This window comes from Nerophis lumbriciformis, linkage group LG19 (assembly GCF_033978685.3).
Source record: "Nerophis lumbriciformis linkage group LG19, RoL_Nlum_v2.1, whole genome shotgun sequence".
NCBI classification, from domain to species: domain Eukaryota; kingdom Metazoa; phylum Chordata; class Actinopteri; order Syngnathiformes; family Syngnathidae; genus Nerophis; species Nerophis lumbriciformis.
The window spans coordinates 14,682,834-14,699,124 of NC_084566.2; the positions used below are offsets into that span (position 1 = coordinate 14,682,834).

General features: G+C 38.7%; 1 protein-coding gene across 3 annotated transcripts in view; it reads left to right on the plus strand.

The window, feature by feature from the left end:
• LOC133618806 (solute carrier family 22 member 23-like) overlaps positions 1-16,291 on the plus strand; it is a 134,423-nt gene that overhangs the window by 106,478 nt on the left and 11,654 nt on the right. For all 3 annotated transcript variants that reach the window (XM_061979538.1, XM_061979536.2, XM_061979537.2), the window contains 5 exons: positions 539-666; positions 10,978-11,080; positions 13,755-13,990; positions 15,498-15,530; positions 15,623-15,746. In XM_061979538.1, coding sequence (XP_061835522.1) covers positions 539-666; positions 10,978-11,080; positions 13,755-13,990; positions 15,498-15,530; positions 15,623-15,746 — 624 coding nt within the window. The remainder of the gene's footprint in view (positions 1-538; positions 667-10,977; positions 11,081-13,754; positions 13,991-15,497; positions 15,531-15,622; positions 15,747-16,291) is intronic.

A 16,291-nucleotide genomic window follows, 5' to 3' on the forward strand; every position in this document is an offset into this window, starting at 1 on the left:
CCGAATAAAATCACCGAACAAAGTCGTAACTTCCTTCTTCCCAACAGTATCAGTGATTTCCCTTTCCATCCAGTCCCATCGAAACTTATTTTTGACATGTTTATCAATTTCTTTTACTCGTAAAGCGTCCTTTCTCTCGAGAACCGACATCGTTTACATATGGAAAATGGCGGTAATAACCACTATGAATGATGACGTTATTAACGTCATCATTCATAACAGATGTCCTGATTGGTCACAAGGAACATATCGACCAATCAACTACGGCGTAATATAAACTACGTCTCGAATCTTGATTTAGGGTCAGAAAAAAACCCGGAAAAACGGGAGATAATTTTTTCCCCCCCCCCCGAGATTAAAAAAGACTGAATTCCGACTTTAGACGGAAAAATCACATGCCTGCATATTGCTGTCTCTTTGTCATATCGTATGAAAGCTGTAAGAAATTAGATTTCAGTGAGTGACCTTAGCCAAGCTTTCATTTCATTTGGACTCATTCATTATGACTAATGAAGAGAGCATTCCTTCTACTTCTCAGGATATTCCCTGAGTCACTGCGTTGGCTGCTGGCCACTCAGCAGTACTGCCGCTCCAAGTGGATCATGGGACACATTGCCAAGAAAAACTGCGTGAACATGGAGCATGACACCGACAACATCCTGCCAGGTAAAAAAACTAAAGTCAGTTGGAGTTTGCACTTTCCCGCAAAAAGGCGAGATTGACACAATTATATCGCTTTCTTGTCCGGTTGCCACGGTAACAGGCCACTTCAGTGTGATGAGCAGCACCACATTATGACACACTGCAATCCTTTACATTAATATGAAGAGGTTGGATTTAGGTTCAAACCCTTGACTAGGGTCAGCTGTCTGTGTTTGCGGACTATTTAGTTAGAAATCTGCTTTTGCTTTTTTCCATCTATTCGTCAGCAGGATTTTACACACTCAATTAGCAAAACAATAATTGGAGCGGTTCCAAGTTTTTTTTGGACATTTTCTTAACTTTTTTAGTAAATCTTTATGGCTGTTATTGCTGTATTGAGATATTTTCTGACCCTTGTTTGGCCTCGGTTGATGTCTTCGCTCTGCTGAAGGACATCCTAGACATCAGATAAATGTTATAAATCTATTCTGCCTGCGACGCTGGCGGACCTCCAGTTTGTTTGGATTTCAAATGGATGCCACACACAACAGTGGTTCATCTATTTGAAAGACACAAAAAGACAAGGCAATGTTATTCCTGTTGATGCTCGCTCAACTGAGGTCTTTTATCATATACAGTATGCTAAAAAAAACAACATACTGAAAAAAGTGGCAATATTAATGTGGCATATTCTTTGAATTAAAAAATGGTTGAATATTTTTCTTTCACTGAAGTTGTTTATCATTTCATTTAAGAGGAGATGAAATGCTGCTACAGCAAATCCTGAGGCCTGGCAAAGTGTTAAAGGGATCCTGTTATGTAAACCCTTTTCTTACATGTTGGCACCTGTTTTTGTGTATTTGGGATCCTCCTAACTCCCCAAAATTTGAATCCAAACCATGGAGGCGTGGCGGAGATATTAATAAAACGCTTTTGCTTCTTTCCAAACGAGCCATTTAGAATTTGAGACTTTAAATGAGTAATTTGTCTTAGCTACATCAGCGGATATCTCCATATATGGTAGAAATTTACATGACAAACTTTGCACAAGTCCGTAATTTTTATCCAGTTGTAGTCAATAAGTTCCTTATTAACGATTTTTTCCGATGTTTTTCCCTACTTTTTAAAGAAACCATTGAATACAAATGACAAAGATAATTCAAAACCTATTTTTCTTTCATTTGATCAAAAACTGCATTATACTCTTAGCAAAATTCTAATTTGAATAATGTTGTTCTGTTTAGACCAGATTTAAATTCTACTTTTTATTTAGTATTTTTCAATGAACTAAATTAAGAGTCTTGAATAAAATACTTCTGTTAACAAAAAGGTAAATTGCACATGGCATGCAAATAAATAATTATCTCCAACATTGAGATTAATAGCGAAAACTTCTGTCCTGAATAGAATACTTCTATAAATAAAATGTAGTATTATACATTGTATGCAAATACATAATCAAGTCAAACATTGAGAAGTCTATAGTTTCAGTAAGTCAAGTGGATCAGCGCAGGCTTTTTTTCTTTCACCCATCTTAGTGTTGGAAAATTACTGTTAAAAAGTAAATAATTATAGTTTCTCGTTACTTTACCAAAAAGTAATTTAATCACTAAAGGAATTACTCTTTCATTAATTAAATTAAATACTAGGGAAAGCAATTAATGCGTTATTTAAAAAAAAAAGTCAAATATTAAGGCTTATGAAATTGAGAGATGTATTATATTTGGGTAGAGTGTGCGTGAGTGTGTCTTTAAAAGGCGGTGCCTGTTGCCTAGTGACGTGTGACGTCAGCGCCCAGGAAGCAGCAGCACACATGTGTGTGTTAGCTTAGCAGTGGCAATTTGTCGGCAGTTCCAGCAGCTCTGTTCAAGTTTTCACTGGATTGTGTTACTTCTGGTTAGGGTTGTACGGCATACCGGTACTAGTATAGTATCGTGGTACTAATGAATCAAAAACGGTACTATACTCTGTTTGAAAAGTACCGGTTCGCCATGTTATTTTTTTTTACAGGCATGATGGCGTGTCGTCACGTCGCAACATTGCTTGTTTTACGAGCAGAGGAGCATGTTCGGCAGCGCACAATCACGGAGTACTTACAAGCAGACACAGTGTGTAGACAGAAAAGGGAGAACGGACGCATTTTGGTTTAAAAAATAACAATAAAGGTGAAGTTATAACACTGAAACGCCCTCAGGAAGAGGTGCTTTAAGACATGGCTAGCTAGTTAGCGGCTAATCTCTATCCGCAATCTGTAGTGTTTTAGCTACTTCTAAATCACTAATCCTCGCCTCCATGGCGACAAATAAAGTACGTTTCTTACAAGTATCATCCCTGCAGGACAAGGAATAGCTAAACATGCTTCACTACACACCGTAGGAGGATACAATAGCTCACCGGCGTCACCACATAAACAAACGCCATGGGTGGTTCTACACCTAACATCCACTGTAATGATACCAAGTACAAGAGCCATATCTAGTTGATACTACTATGATTACATCGATATTTTTTATCGTCACAAAATCTTAAATTCATATTATATTCATAAACTCAGGAAATACGTCCCTGGACACATGAGGACTTTGAATATGACCAATGTATGATCCTGTAACTACTTGGTATCGGATCGATACCTAAATTTGTGGTATCATCCAAAACTAATGTAAAGTATCAAACAACAGAAGAATACATTATTATTACATTTTAACAGAAGTGTAGATAGAACATGTTGAAACAGAAAATAAGCAGATATTAACAGTAAATGAACAAGTGGATTAATAATCCATTTGTACAGCTTGTCCTTTATCATTTTGACAAAATAATAGAATGATAAATGACACAATATGTTACTGCATACATCAGTAGACTAATTAGAGCCTTTGTTTGTTTACTTACTACTAAAAGACAAGTTGTCTAGTATGTTCACTATTTTATTTAAGGACAAAATTGTTCATTGATTGCAATAATAAACATATGTTTAATGTCCCCTAAGATTTTTTGTTAAAATAAAGCCAATAATGCCATTTTTTGTGGTTTCTTTTATTTAGAAAAGTATTGAAATACATTTTGGTACCGGTACCAAAATATTGGTTTCGAGACAACCCTACTTCTGGTTAATAAAAAGATGGAATGAGCTTCCATGGCTGTCATATCTTCTGGTCCACAAAGGGCGTATTGTTTGAATTGCAAGCTGAAGTTTCCACTTCAATCATTGATTTGTTCCCTCGCAGTTAGTAGTAGTAGTAGTAGTAGTAGTAGTAGTAGTAGTAGTCATAGACATCTTATAAGTAGACGCAGCATCGACCGCGACTGCCTACTGGCGCTGACAAGACGCGCAGCCGCCATCTTGGAGTGGTGATCCGCTCCACTCAGTGCAATTCATTTGGCAGGAGCAATGAACTGTCAGCGCATTTAATTAATCTTACCTCACTGAATATAATACTGATTTTCATGCGGGACACATCTGCGGTCCCCTCCAAGGTTTCTCATTGTCATCCCATTGGGTTGAGTTTTTTCTTGCCCTGATGTGGGATCCGAGCCGAGGATGTTGTTGTAGCTTGTGCAGCCCTTTGAGACAATCGTGATTTAGGGCTATACAAGTAAACTTTGATTGATTGAATGATTTTGTGTGTGTGTGTGTGTGTGTGTGAAGTTGCGTCTTTCTATTTGATATTAAGTTTATTTTCTGGTTTAGTTCTGGTTGTTGCTTTAATTAGTAAGAGGATATTTCCTGCACTGAACTTGCTGTGCTTTTGACACTGAAATGTTTACATAAAAGATTTAAAGAACACATCAACAGAAGTGTGCTACGTTACATCAGAACTATGATCATCATACATACCTTGTTTAAATTATTCCACCACAATACGCTGCTTTTTAGCGGGAGTTGCGGTCTTGTTCGTCTCGTAAGGTAGTTGTGGCTGTGACCTTCAATCCCTCAGGCGGTACTGCATCAAAAACTGACATCAGTGTGTAAAGAATATCACCACATGAGCTCAGGAACAATTCAGAAGACCACTGTCAGTAACTACAGTTTGTGGCTACATCTGTAAGTGCAAGTTCAAACTCTACTATGCAAAGCCATAGCCATTTATCAACAACACCCAGAAACGCCGCCGGCTTCGCTGGGCCCCAAGCTCATCTAAGATGGACTGATGCAAAATGGAAAAGTGGTCTGACGAGTCCACATTTCAAATAGTTTTTGGAAACAGTTTTATTGTCTTAGAAAGAAACTCCTCGCTCTTGTTAGCGTTAGCATTAGCCGTGTTTTGAGTCCCTTCTAAGGAAGTAAGGGGGCGGGCGAGGGCTCTGGAAGCTCCTGGGGGTAGAAAGTATGCCTGACCATAAGGAGAAAAAAAACCTATTTTTATTTTTTAAATCGTCTGCAACGAAAAACTTTAATATATCAATAATATCGATATTTTGCCCAGGCTTAGTTCCTTATTTTTCTCTATCCTGTTGTGGGGCAGACTGGCTCGTACATGCACATGCATGCTAAAATCCTCAGTTGTTGCCATTTCTAATACAAAGTAGCGTATAGTTCTGACTTACAGTACAGGCCAAAAGTTTGGACACACCTTCTCATTCAATGCATTTTCTTTATTTTCATGACTATTTACATTGTAGATTGTTACTGAGGGCATCAAAACTATGAATGAACACATGTGGAGTTATGTACTTAACAAATAAAGCTGAAATAACTGAAAACATGTTTTATATTCTAGTTTCTTCAAAATAGCCACTCTTTGCTCTGATTACTGCTTTGCACACTCTTGGCAATCTCTCGATGAGTCACCTGAAATGGTTTTCACTTCACAGGTGTCATAGTTTTGATGCCTTCAGTGACAATCTACAATGTAAATGGTCATGAAAATAAAGAAAACGCATTGAAATGAGAAGGTGTGTCCAAACTTTTGGCCTGTACAGTATGTCTGTCACTAGATTACAGTATATAGAAGTGCTAAAAACTACAAAATGTCTGACGAGGCGGAAACGCAGTCGAATGGGACATAGCCTGAAGGAGAACTTCGGCACGTGAATAAGACCATCCGCAAAACGACAAATTCTGAAGAGACCGTAAAAAAGCGGCTCGAAGATGGTCTGTAAAACATAATCCATGCAACATTTTAAGCAGAGTAGCACATTTGTTTTAAGTGTTTTAAATGTAGAAAAAAGTCATATCACCCCTTTAATTTGTAGCCCTGTTCCATCAACTGTTATAATAATAAACTAAACGGTATAAATGTGTCCTTTTTTTAGAGAACATTTCCATTCACTGCTTCAGGCAGCCTTTCGTCTTCATCGTATTTCCTCCTCTCCTATTGGAACAATGCATTTTATTGTAGCCCCTTTTAAAAGCTCTGAGGCAGACGCATCAATTGAGCGGTGAACTCAATGCCGCTCCAATGGGCCTTGAGCCATCACTCTTAGGTTTGCGGCGTGCAGGCTATAGATGATCATTGGGAAAGCAGAGCTGGCGATAAGACCCGCCCACACTGCCTGAGGCACGTACGTGGAATGTTGTCACATGCCTGAGTTAGCGTGGACACAGAGAAGCATGAGGCAGAGGCCAGTTTCACCGGCAAGCACGCCGTCTGACACCAAAACATCCCATAGGTGTCATTACTTCTTTAATGGTTGCTGGTGGGTGTTACTTTCTTCTGTGGTGTCACACCCGCCTCTTCATAGGGATCATGTGTGCTCATCAAGGCTACAGTTTGTACATGGGAGCTTCACACTCCCAATTAAGAGCGAAACGTATAAAAAAAAATGTAAGTTCTCTTTAGGACAGTGAGTTGACTCATTTTACATGACTCCATGCTGCATTATTAAAATCCACAGCCTCCATTTTTCTGCAGGGATCCTCAGTCTCCTCTTGGATACAACGTCGTACAAGTGATTACCGTATTTTCCAGACTATACGGCGCACTGCCGATGAGCAGCTCTATTTTCATACAAAAGGTGCACCGGATTATAAGGCGCATTAAAGGGGTCATATTGTTATTTTTTTCTAAATGTAAAACACTTCCTTGTGGTCTACATAACATGTAATGGTGGTTCTTTGGTCAAAATGTTGCATAGATTATGTTTTACAGATCATCTTCAAGCCGCTTTCTGACAGTCACTTCCGGATGCGCCGTTTTGTGGGCGGTCTTATTTACGTGGCTCACCTTCGACAGCGTCTTCTCCCCGTCATCTTTGTTATAGCGGTGTAGCGTGCAAGGACGGGAGTGGAAGAAGTGTCAAAAGATGGAGCTAACTGTTTTAATAACATTCAGACTTTACTTCAATCAATAAATTGTCTGTCTATCTGTGTTGGCCTTACAATGAGGTGGCGACTTGTCCAGGGTGTACCCCGCCTCCCGCCCGATTGTAGCTGAGATAGGCTCCAGCGCCCCCCGCGACCCCAAAGGGAATAAGCGGTAGAAAATGAATGGATGGAATATCGGAGCAGCATCTCCTCATCCGTGGCTCACTAGTGCAACAACAACGCCGGAAATGTGTCCAATGAAAAAACGTCCGACCGGAACGCTCTAATAACTAAAGTTCCTTGGGTGAATTACCGTATTTTTCGGACTATAAGTCGCTCCGGAGTATACGTCGCACCGGCCGAAAATGCACAACAAAGAAGAAGAAAAAACATATATACGTCCCACTGGAGTATAAGTCGCATTTTTGGGGGAAATTTATTTGATAAAATCCAACATTAAGAATAGACATTTGAAAGGCAATTTAAAATAAATAAAGAATAGTGAACAACAGGCTGAATAAGTGTACGTTATATGAGGCATAAATAACCAACTGAGAACGTGCCTGGTATGTTAACGCAACACATCATGGCAAGAGTCATTCAAAAAACTATAACATATAGAACATGCTATACGTTTACCAAACAACCTGTCACTCCCGATCGCTAAATCCCATGAAATCTTCTTCCTCTGTGTCGCCTCTGGTATGCGCCCCGCTAGCGTCCTTTCTTTTTGCTGCTCGATTGCTGTACTCTGCTGCATATTTCACTACGTCCAGCTTGTAATCTGCAGTATATGATTTCCTTTTCGCTGCCATTTTAGTTCAGTCCTTCTCAGTTTTTATAAGTTACCGCCAATGTTGACGTGATCCATTTTAATAGCTCCGGCAGTAGCGTATAGCACATGGATCGGGAACGTTTTTGGCTGAGAGAGCCATGAAAGCCAAATATTTTAAAATGTATTTCCATTAGAGCCATGTAATATTTTTTTTAACACTGTATACAACTAAATGCGTGCATTTTTAAGTAAGACCAACATTTTTAGAGTATAATAAGTCTCTTATTCTTTTTAATAACATTGTTATTCTGAAGGTAACCAACAATAAATAAAATACTTCTTACCATTAATGCGACTTCTGGTGCTGCATGGTTTTGCTGATGGCTTTGTAGTCGTTATTTTTAACACTGTGATTACCAGCGGAATTATTCATTACTTATCTTGTTAAGCAATGTCAGCTAAGATTTATCTGAGAGCCAGATGCAGTCATCAAAAGAGCCACATCTGGCTCTAGAGCCATAGGTTCCCTACCCCTGGTATAGCATATAGCAGTTAGCATTCCAAAACCTACAATGCACTTCTGCCATGACCCTCCACCGCCGAATTTTGGTTGGCGTGTGAGTGACGATTGCTGACGTGTGTAACGATTGCGGACATTTGCTTTGTCGCTCACGCGAATGAGATAAATAATATTTGATATTTTACGGTAATATGTTAATAATTTCACACATAATTCGCTCCGGAGTATACGTCGCACCCACGGCCAAACTATGAAAAAAACGTTGACTTATAGTCCGAAAAATACGGTATGTAAATTCACTAAACCGGTATGTTTTAGCGCTTTTATGGCGAGTTTACTGACAGATATAAGTAAGAACTTTACACTACTTTATATTAGAAATGGCAACAGCAGAGGATGAATGTCCCATAACAAGAAGATAGAGAAAAAGAAGCAGCTTATCGACTACGGTGTCGCCACGGACTACATAGGCGGATGCGCACACATTTTCAGGACTTATGCAGATCCCAAATACAGATCAGCAGGTACCAGAAGGTAAGAAAAGTTAGTTTTGCATAATATTGCGAAACAAAACGCCATATAATACGTCTTACCTTATACACACTATATAATTCTTGGATGTATAATGCGCTGACAATCCATCAAGCAGTGTGGCTTCATAGCTTAGCAAAGTCGTACTAAAACATTTTGATAGACTTTTGAGAACCGTGTGTAATGTTCTATATTTTCAATGGAACATATAAAATGTTGGTGTTGTTTACTTGAGTCATATTGCAGTCTACACGTATATTTTATGTGTGACTGCCATCTACTGGTCATACTTATCATTTCACAATGAACCAAATGAAATAACTTCAAGGTCGGTAAGCACAACCAAAATTATTCCGTACATTAGGCGCTCGAGGTAATAAGGCGCACTGTCGAGTTTTGAGAAAATGAAATGATTTTAAGTGCGCCTTATAGTCCGAAAAATACAGTAAGTGAGTTGCGATCTGATATTGGTATTGGATATCGATTTGATATAAGGCAAAAAAACAAGTGTTACATTATATCGGTTTTGATCTAAAATAAAAGCGCTCCAATACAGACAGTTGTGCAGCGTGATTACTTGTGCAAAGCTCGATAGTTAATATCTAAATGTCTTCCGATAAGCACACAAGGTTGGTCTTTTCTTGCATCTTAGTGAAATCACTTGCATAAGGTAAACATGGTAGGCGTTAGGCTACAAGGAGCTAGCAGATACACAACAGCTAAGCACACAATAGCACGCAAGCTAAACATATGCAGTGTTGTTGATAGTTTACTGCGTCCTTTTAGATTTGAACGTGACAGAGACACAGGATGCTTACCTAACGATCTGTGATTGATATTTTAATTTTTAGCAATATATACAGTACAGGCCAAAAGTTTGGACACACATTCTCATTCAATGTGTTTTCTTTATTTTCATGACTATTTACATTGTAGATTGTCACTGAAGGCATCAGAACTATGAATTAACACATGTGGAGTTATGTACTTAACAACTAAAGGTGAAATAACACAAAACATGTTTTATATTCTAGTTTCTTTAAAATAGCCATTCTTTGCTCTGATTACTGCTTTGCACACTCTTGGCATTCTCTCCATGAGCTTCAAGAGGTAGTCACCTGAAATGGTTTTCACTTCACAGGTGTGCTTGAAGCTCATCGAGAAAATGCCAATAGTGTGTAATTTTTAGATGACAATTTCCTGTACTGCAACATTTGCACTATTCACAACAAAACAAGAACATTGGTTGAGAATGTCAAAAGCAAAGATATATTTGGTGCCAGTTCAATCAATCACACAAATTGTTTATTTAGACCCGAATTACAAGTGCCTCAAAATGGCATCCCCTGTTCTGAACCCACATCCAGGCAAGAAAAAACTTCAAAAGCCAGAACTGGGAAAAGGAAAAAACCCTGGGAAGGGACTGCAAGTGTGGGTAACCCCCCTCCAGGGTGACTGGCTGCAATGAAAGCCGAGTGGGTACAATTGTTGAAATGTTACATTAGTAGATCATGTGAGAGTCCAGTCCATCAGAGGGTTGTCGGGAGATCTTCTAGTTGTTTTCATTAGAATTTTACTCATTTAATTTGGTGCTATTTATCTTGCTGCAAAATGTTACTTTATTTTAATTTTACCCTCAAAATGGCGACTCCTCAACAGAAGGCCTTTTGAGTGCTTAAGTTTGCAAAAACAATTGCCATTGTCACAGGGCAGCGTGCTTTTAGAACAGAGTTTGGTAAAAACTTATACAGCATGAAATAAATACTCAGTTATGTACAACACATGTGTTCAAGCTAGGTGTTCTATTGTTTTTCATTTTTGAAATATCCAGTGATAATTTTGGCTTATTCTTTTTGAAATACCCTGTACATTTACAAAACAGCATACTGATTAATTGTGTGGGTGCCTTTTGATTGAATGGGAACTATTTAATCAGTCCACTGTGACCCGTTCGGCAGTTTGATTGGTCTGATGTAAAGAGACCTAAATGTATTTGCAGCATGTGTAGCCTGTGATCTTAGACACATTCATCATCTAACCACAGCATTGTATACAGCTCAGGGTTGAAAAGGTGGGAAAAATATAGCGACTTAGTCTGTGAAATCAGTCAGTTCTCAAATCCTGTCCCATTTTTTGTGTTCTGGATTCTTGCATCATCCAGGTTCACTTAAACAATCCTTTAAGTGTAATTCATATTGTTCATTTTAGCCTTTTTGACAGCACATTTGACACTTCACTTTCACTTTGTCTTGTTTCCAGAACTGCAGCGAGCTCTTCAACGCAAACCCAAAAAGACGTGTATTGTTAAAATGGCCAGGACCAGGAACTTGTGGAAGAATATTGTCGTGCTCTGCGTCAACTCGTAAGTTGTTTGGCTTTTTTCTTTTTCTTGCCTTGGTGGAGATATATGCAGGAGTAGATGAAATAGGTCTAATGCTACCATTAACCTGCACATTCAACACTTATTGATCCATGCTTCTCTTTTTATCCCAGCCATTCTGTCTTTCAATAAGTGTGCCATTTATATCCTCGTCTCTCCCTCCTTTGCTCTTCATGGCCGACCTCGTCTTTAGCACGTAGAGGAGCTCACGACAGCGTATCGTGTCCCTGACTCCTGAAGTCTGTGTAAATTTTACATGAGTGGTCCTTATAAAACATTACACAACAGGGAGGGGGAAGGGAGTAGAACGGAGTGTGTGTTTGTTTGTGTTGACAACCTCCAATCGCTTCATATATTAAAACAAATTGAACAATATGAAGAAAAAATCCTCATTTGAAGGTTTTCTGAAAATCTAAAATGTTTTTTTAACCTTTTGGGAATACTTAGTTTAACAGCAATAGAGTATTGTCAGGACGAAAAATTCCTCAGGGAGTTCAAAGTGTATAAAGTCTTTTTGGATTCATATTTTTTCTAGTTTTTCTCTTAATCAACTTAAGTCCTAAATTAAAATAGCAAACATGTCTTGTTTGTCTGATCATTACCCAAGTACCTTTTCTCTTTGACATTTACTATATGGATGAAAACACATTTTATGTACAAAACCCAAAACCAGTGAAGTTGGCACATTGTGTAAATGGTAAATAAAAACAGAATACAATGATTTGCAAATCCTTTTCAACCTATATTCAATTGAATAGACTGCAAAAACAAGATATTTAATGTTCGAACTGGTAAACTTTATTTTTTGCAAATATTAGCTCATTTGGAAGTGGATGCCTGCAACATGTTTCAAAAAAGCTGGCACAAGTGGCAAAAAAGACTAAGAAAGATGCGGAATGCTCATCAAACACTTATTTGGAACATCCCACAGGTGAACAGGCTAATTGGGAACAGGTGGGTGCCTTGATTGGGTATAAAAGCAGCTTCCATGAAATGCTCAGTCATTCACAAACAAGGATGGGGCGATGGTCACCACTTTGTGAACAAATGCGTGAGCAAATTGTCCAACAGTTTAAGAACAACATTTCTCAACGAGCTATTGCAAGGAATTCAGGGATTTCACCATCTACGGTCCGTAATATCATCAAAAGGTTCAGAGAATCTAGAGAAATCACTGCAAGGCCGAAAACCAACATTGAATGCCCGTGACCTTCAATCCCTCAGGCGGTACTGCATCAAAAAGCGACATAAGTGTGTAAAGGATATCACCACATGGGCTCAGGAACTCGTCAGAAAACCACTGTCAGTAACTACAGTTTGTCGCTACATCTGTAAGTGCAAGTTAAAACTCTACTATGCAAAGCGAAAGCCATTTATCAACAACACCCAGAAACGCTGCTGGCTTCACTGTGCCTGAGCTCATCCAAGATGGACTGATGCAAAGTGTAAAAGTGTTCTGTGGTCTGACTAGTCCACATTTCAAATTGTTTTTTGGATACTATGGACGTCGTGTCCTCTGGACAAAAGAACCATCCGGATTGTTCTAGGCACAAAGTTGAAAAGCCAGCATCTGTGATGGTATGGGGGTGTATTAGTGCCCAAGGCATGGGTAACTTACACATCTGTGAAGGCACCATTAATGCTGAAAGGTACTTTTGTACATTTTTCAAAGTATAAAAACTGGCATTCAAAGAGTTAAAATTAAATGAAAAAAATGACATGTTTACTGTTTTTATTTAGGTTACTGTTTTTATTTAGGACTGTAGATGATTGAGATTTATAAGCGAAAAATGTGAATCCAAAAATGGTTGTATACACTCTTTATTCTTAAGGACTTATTTATCCTGATAATACTAATATAATACTAATAAATTAAAATCTCAGAGAGTTCACAGTGTGTGAAAATGTTTATTTGTTTTTTGCTCAAATATTTTAATCAATTTCAGTCCTAAAAAAAATAGAAAATATGTATTTTTTCTCTGATCGTTACCTCATACCTCAGCTCTTAAACATTTACTATATGGATAAAATCAAATTTTACGTAAAGGTTTCAAAATATAAAAATGGGTGTTCAAAAAGTTCAAATAAAATAAAATCATTACACATTTGCTATTTTTATTTAAGTTGTTTGAGATATTTGAGCAAAATTTTTTTGAAAAATCAGAATCTGAAAATGGTTTATATACACTCAACTTCTTGAGGATTTACTCTATTGCTATAAATTAAGACCTCAGAAAGTGTTTATTTTAATACATTTGACTTACTTAGTACATGTTAAAGGGGATTTTTTAAGTGCAGGACTGAAGTTGATTAGGATAAAAGTAGAATATTATATGAATCCAAAACCTTTTTATATACACTTAACTCCCTGAGAACTTTTTCATCCTGTCTATAGTCAATTGAGCTAAGATTACTGATATTGGTATGACTATTCGTTGATATATGAAATAATTTTCAATAAAAATATTAAAATTGAACATAAAAAAGGAAAAGTATTCCATTCGGTGTAACAGAACCAGACTTATGGCCAAAAATACAGCAAAATATGAGCTGAAAAGACAAAGTCCCCAATAAAGTGAGGGTTGAATAACAAAATCTGGTGTTCCTGAGCAAGAATCACGTTCTAACATCTTGTGTGTGTCCATGTTCTGTGCAGGCTAACAGGCTATGGGATCCACCACTGCTTTGCTCGCAGCATGATGGACCCAGAGGCCCAGGAAACCACCATGTTCCATAACTTCTATGCAGACTACTACACCATGGCGGGCATCGCTGTGGCCTCCTGCCTGGCGCTGTGCCCGGCGGTGGGGCTAATGGGCCGGCGAGGTGGCCTCCTCATGTTTATGATCATCACCGCCTTGGCGTCCTTGCTCCAGCTGGGCCTGCTCAACTGTGAGTTCGTGTTAGACACACACCCATACTTTCCAACCTTTGGACCTCAGAATTAGGGAGATATTCAAAATGACTGGGGGGGGGCGTGAGGGGGAGTTGTCATACGTATATACACTGTTCCCTCTAATCTTTCGTGTGTGTGACCAAACGCAAAAACTCCCTGAGCATTCATTGTAGCACATGTGAGCAACATCAGACGTGCACCTGTCCCGAACCTTACATACCAATTTAAATGTATTATTATTATAATGAAATGACAGCAGTCATTTTCATGGGATTATTTTGTCATTTAAACGATTTGACCCACTTACAATGAAAATATCAATCTTGTTTTTCATGAGCTATTAGTATTGTATGTCTGGGTGGGGGAGACATTTGTGAGAACGGTGGCCCCGGGGAATTTTCAGGAGGGGCACTGAAATTGGGGACTCTCCCAGGAAAATCTGGACGGTTGGCAAGCATGGCCGTAGCTACCATTAAGGACACCGGGGTCATGTCCTCTGTATTTTTTTTAAGTGACAAAAAGAAGATGATATGACTGACTGCAAATGTACCGTATTTTTCGGACTATAAGGCGCTATTAAAATCCTTTAACTTTCTCAAAAATCGACAGTGCGCCTTATAACCCGGTGCGCCTAATGTACGGAATAATTCTGGTTGTGCTTACCAATCTTGAAGCAGTTTTATTTGGTACATGGTGTAATAAGTGTGACCAGTCGATGGTCGTCACACATAAGAGATACGCGTAGACTGCAGTAAACAACACGTTTTGCGTGAAAAGCGACATTAAAATGTAAATTATTGAATGACAAGGTGCTTCATATAAGATTTGACCTCAAACGTATTCCTGGCCACGTCGTGCTCTGTTACTAATTCGAATATATAATCAAATTTTCCATCTTTGTTTCCGATGGCTCTGTGGCGAGCGTCATTAATACTTGCTTTGCAAAGCAGAAGGCCTTGGGTTATAATCCCGGTCGTGGTACAAGTTTTTTAAATTTTTTTATTTGTTTTAATGATTTTAAACTTGTTTAATACGCTTAACTTCCACATACGAATAAAAAAAGTGGAGCGTTACCAAATCATGATGATTGTCAAAGACGTTAAATAATATTATGTGTGATAGTACTATTATATGATGTTGGGATAGGTATGACTTCAGACCTTTAAAGCTAAAATTTTTTACCTTGGTATTTGTGGAATCTTAGTTACTGTTGGCAAGTATGCTCACACCTGGTGTACCTAATGATGTGGCCGGCGGGTTGATGTCACTGTGCTCATGTCCACCGTTGGTAATGCTTGTTGTGGTCAATGTGTAGCAAAAAGCAGATCAAAAGACGACAAGAGGCGGTTTGTTCAGTTACAAATGAGCCCGACTTAATGTTTAACTGGCGTCAACACTGCAAGGTTACTACGCCGCTTGACAAGTTTTTATCATCTTTCACTCTGCGTTGGACTGATGGCCGTGTGAAATGTGTGCTAACTCGTCTCTTTATTTCTCCTCCAGTGCTGGGAAAGTACAGCACCCATCTCAATATAGGTAGGAGTCAGTGTCTGTTTGCAAGAGTGCCCCTAGAGGCCATACCTGTGTATGTCACGTCGAACAATGATCACCATGCTGTGTTTGTGTAGATAGCTCAGGCACCCTGAATAAGAACTTCTCCATCGCCTTCTCCATCATCGGGATGTTCTCCTCCCATGCTGTCAGCAACCTGAGCATCTTCTTCTGCGCTGAGATCACTCCCACCGTCATCAGGTGAGTGCCTAAAGCAGGGGTCGGCAACTCAAAATGTTGAAAGAGCCATATAGGACCGAAAATACAAAAAAAGAATCCGCCTGGAGCCGCTAAAAAAATTTAAAGCCTCATATAAGTGTTATAATGAAGGCAACACATGATGTAAGTTTCTATATTAGCCTACTATCAAAATGACTGAGTCATAGGCTGACGCAAGTCTTTGTTGACAGAAATGTTATATTTATTCTACACATTTTTACAACATTAGAAATCATTAGTAAAATGGAGGCTTCTCAGAGGGTGAGCTAACTCCTGGAAATGACTGTCTTAAAATGGCCAAAGGTATAGATGTGTGTGTCCAAGTTAAAGCAAACTGCAGGCTGTCTTCTTCTAATGGATTTATTACATGCTTTGCAAGCTGGGTTATGTTTGCTGTGGTCTGGAACAACTTGGCACACCAACAACTATCAAAAATGCAGCCAATATTACATACAGATAATGTGTCATGAGACATGAAAATATAAATTGAAAAGGACTTAAAAGAAACTAATTGAGCTCAAATATAC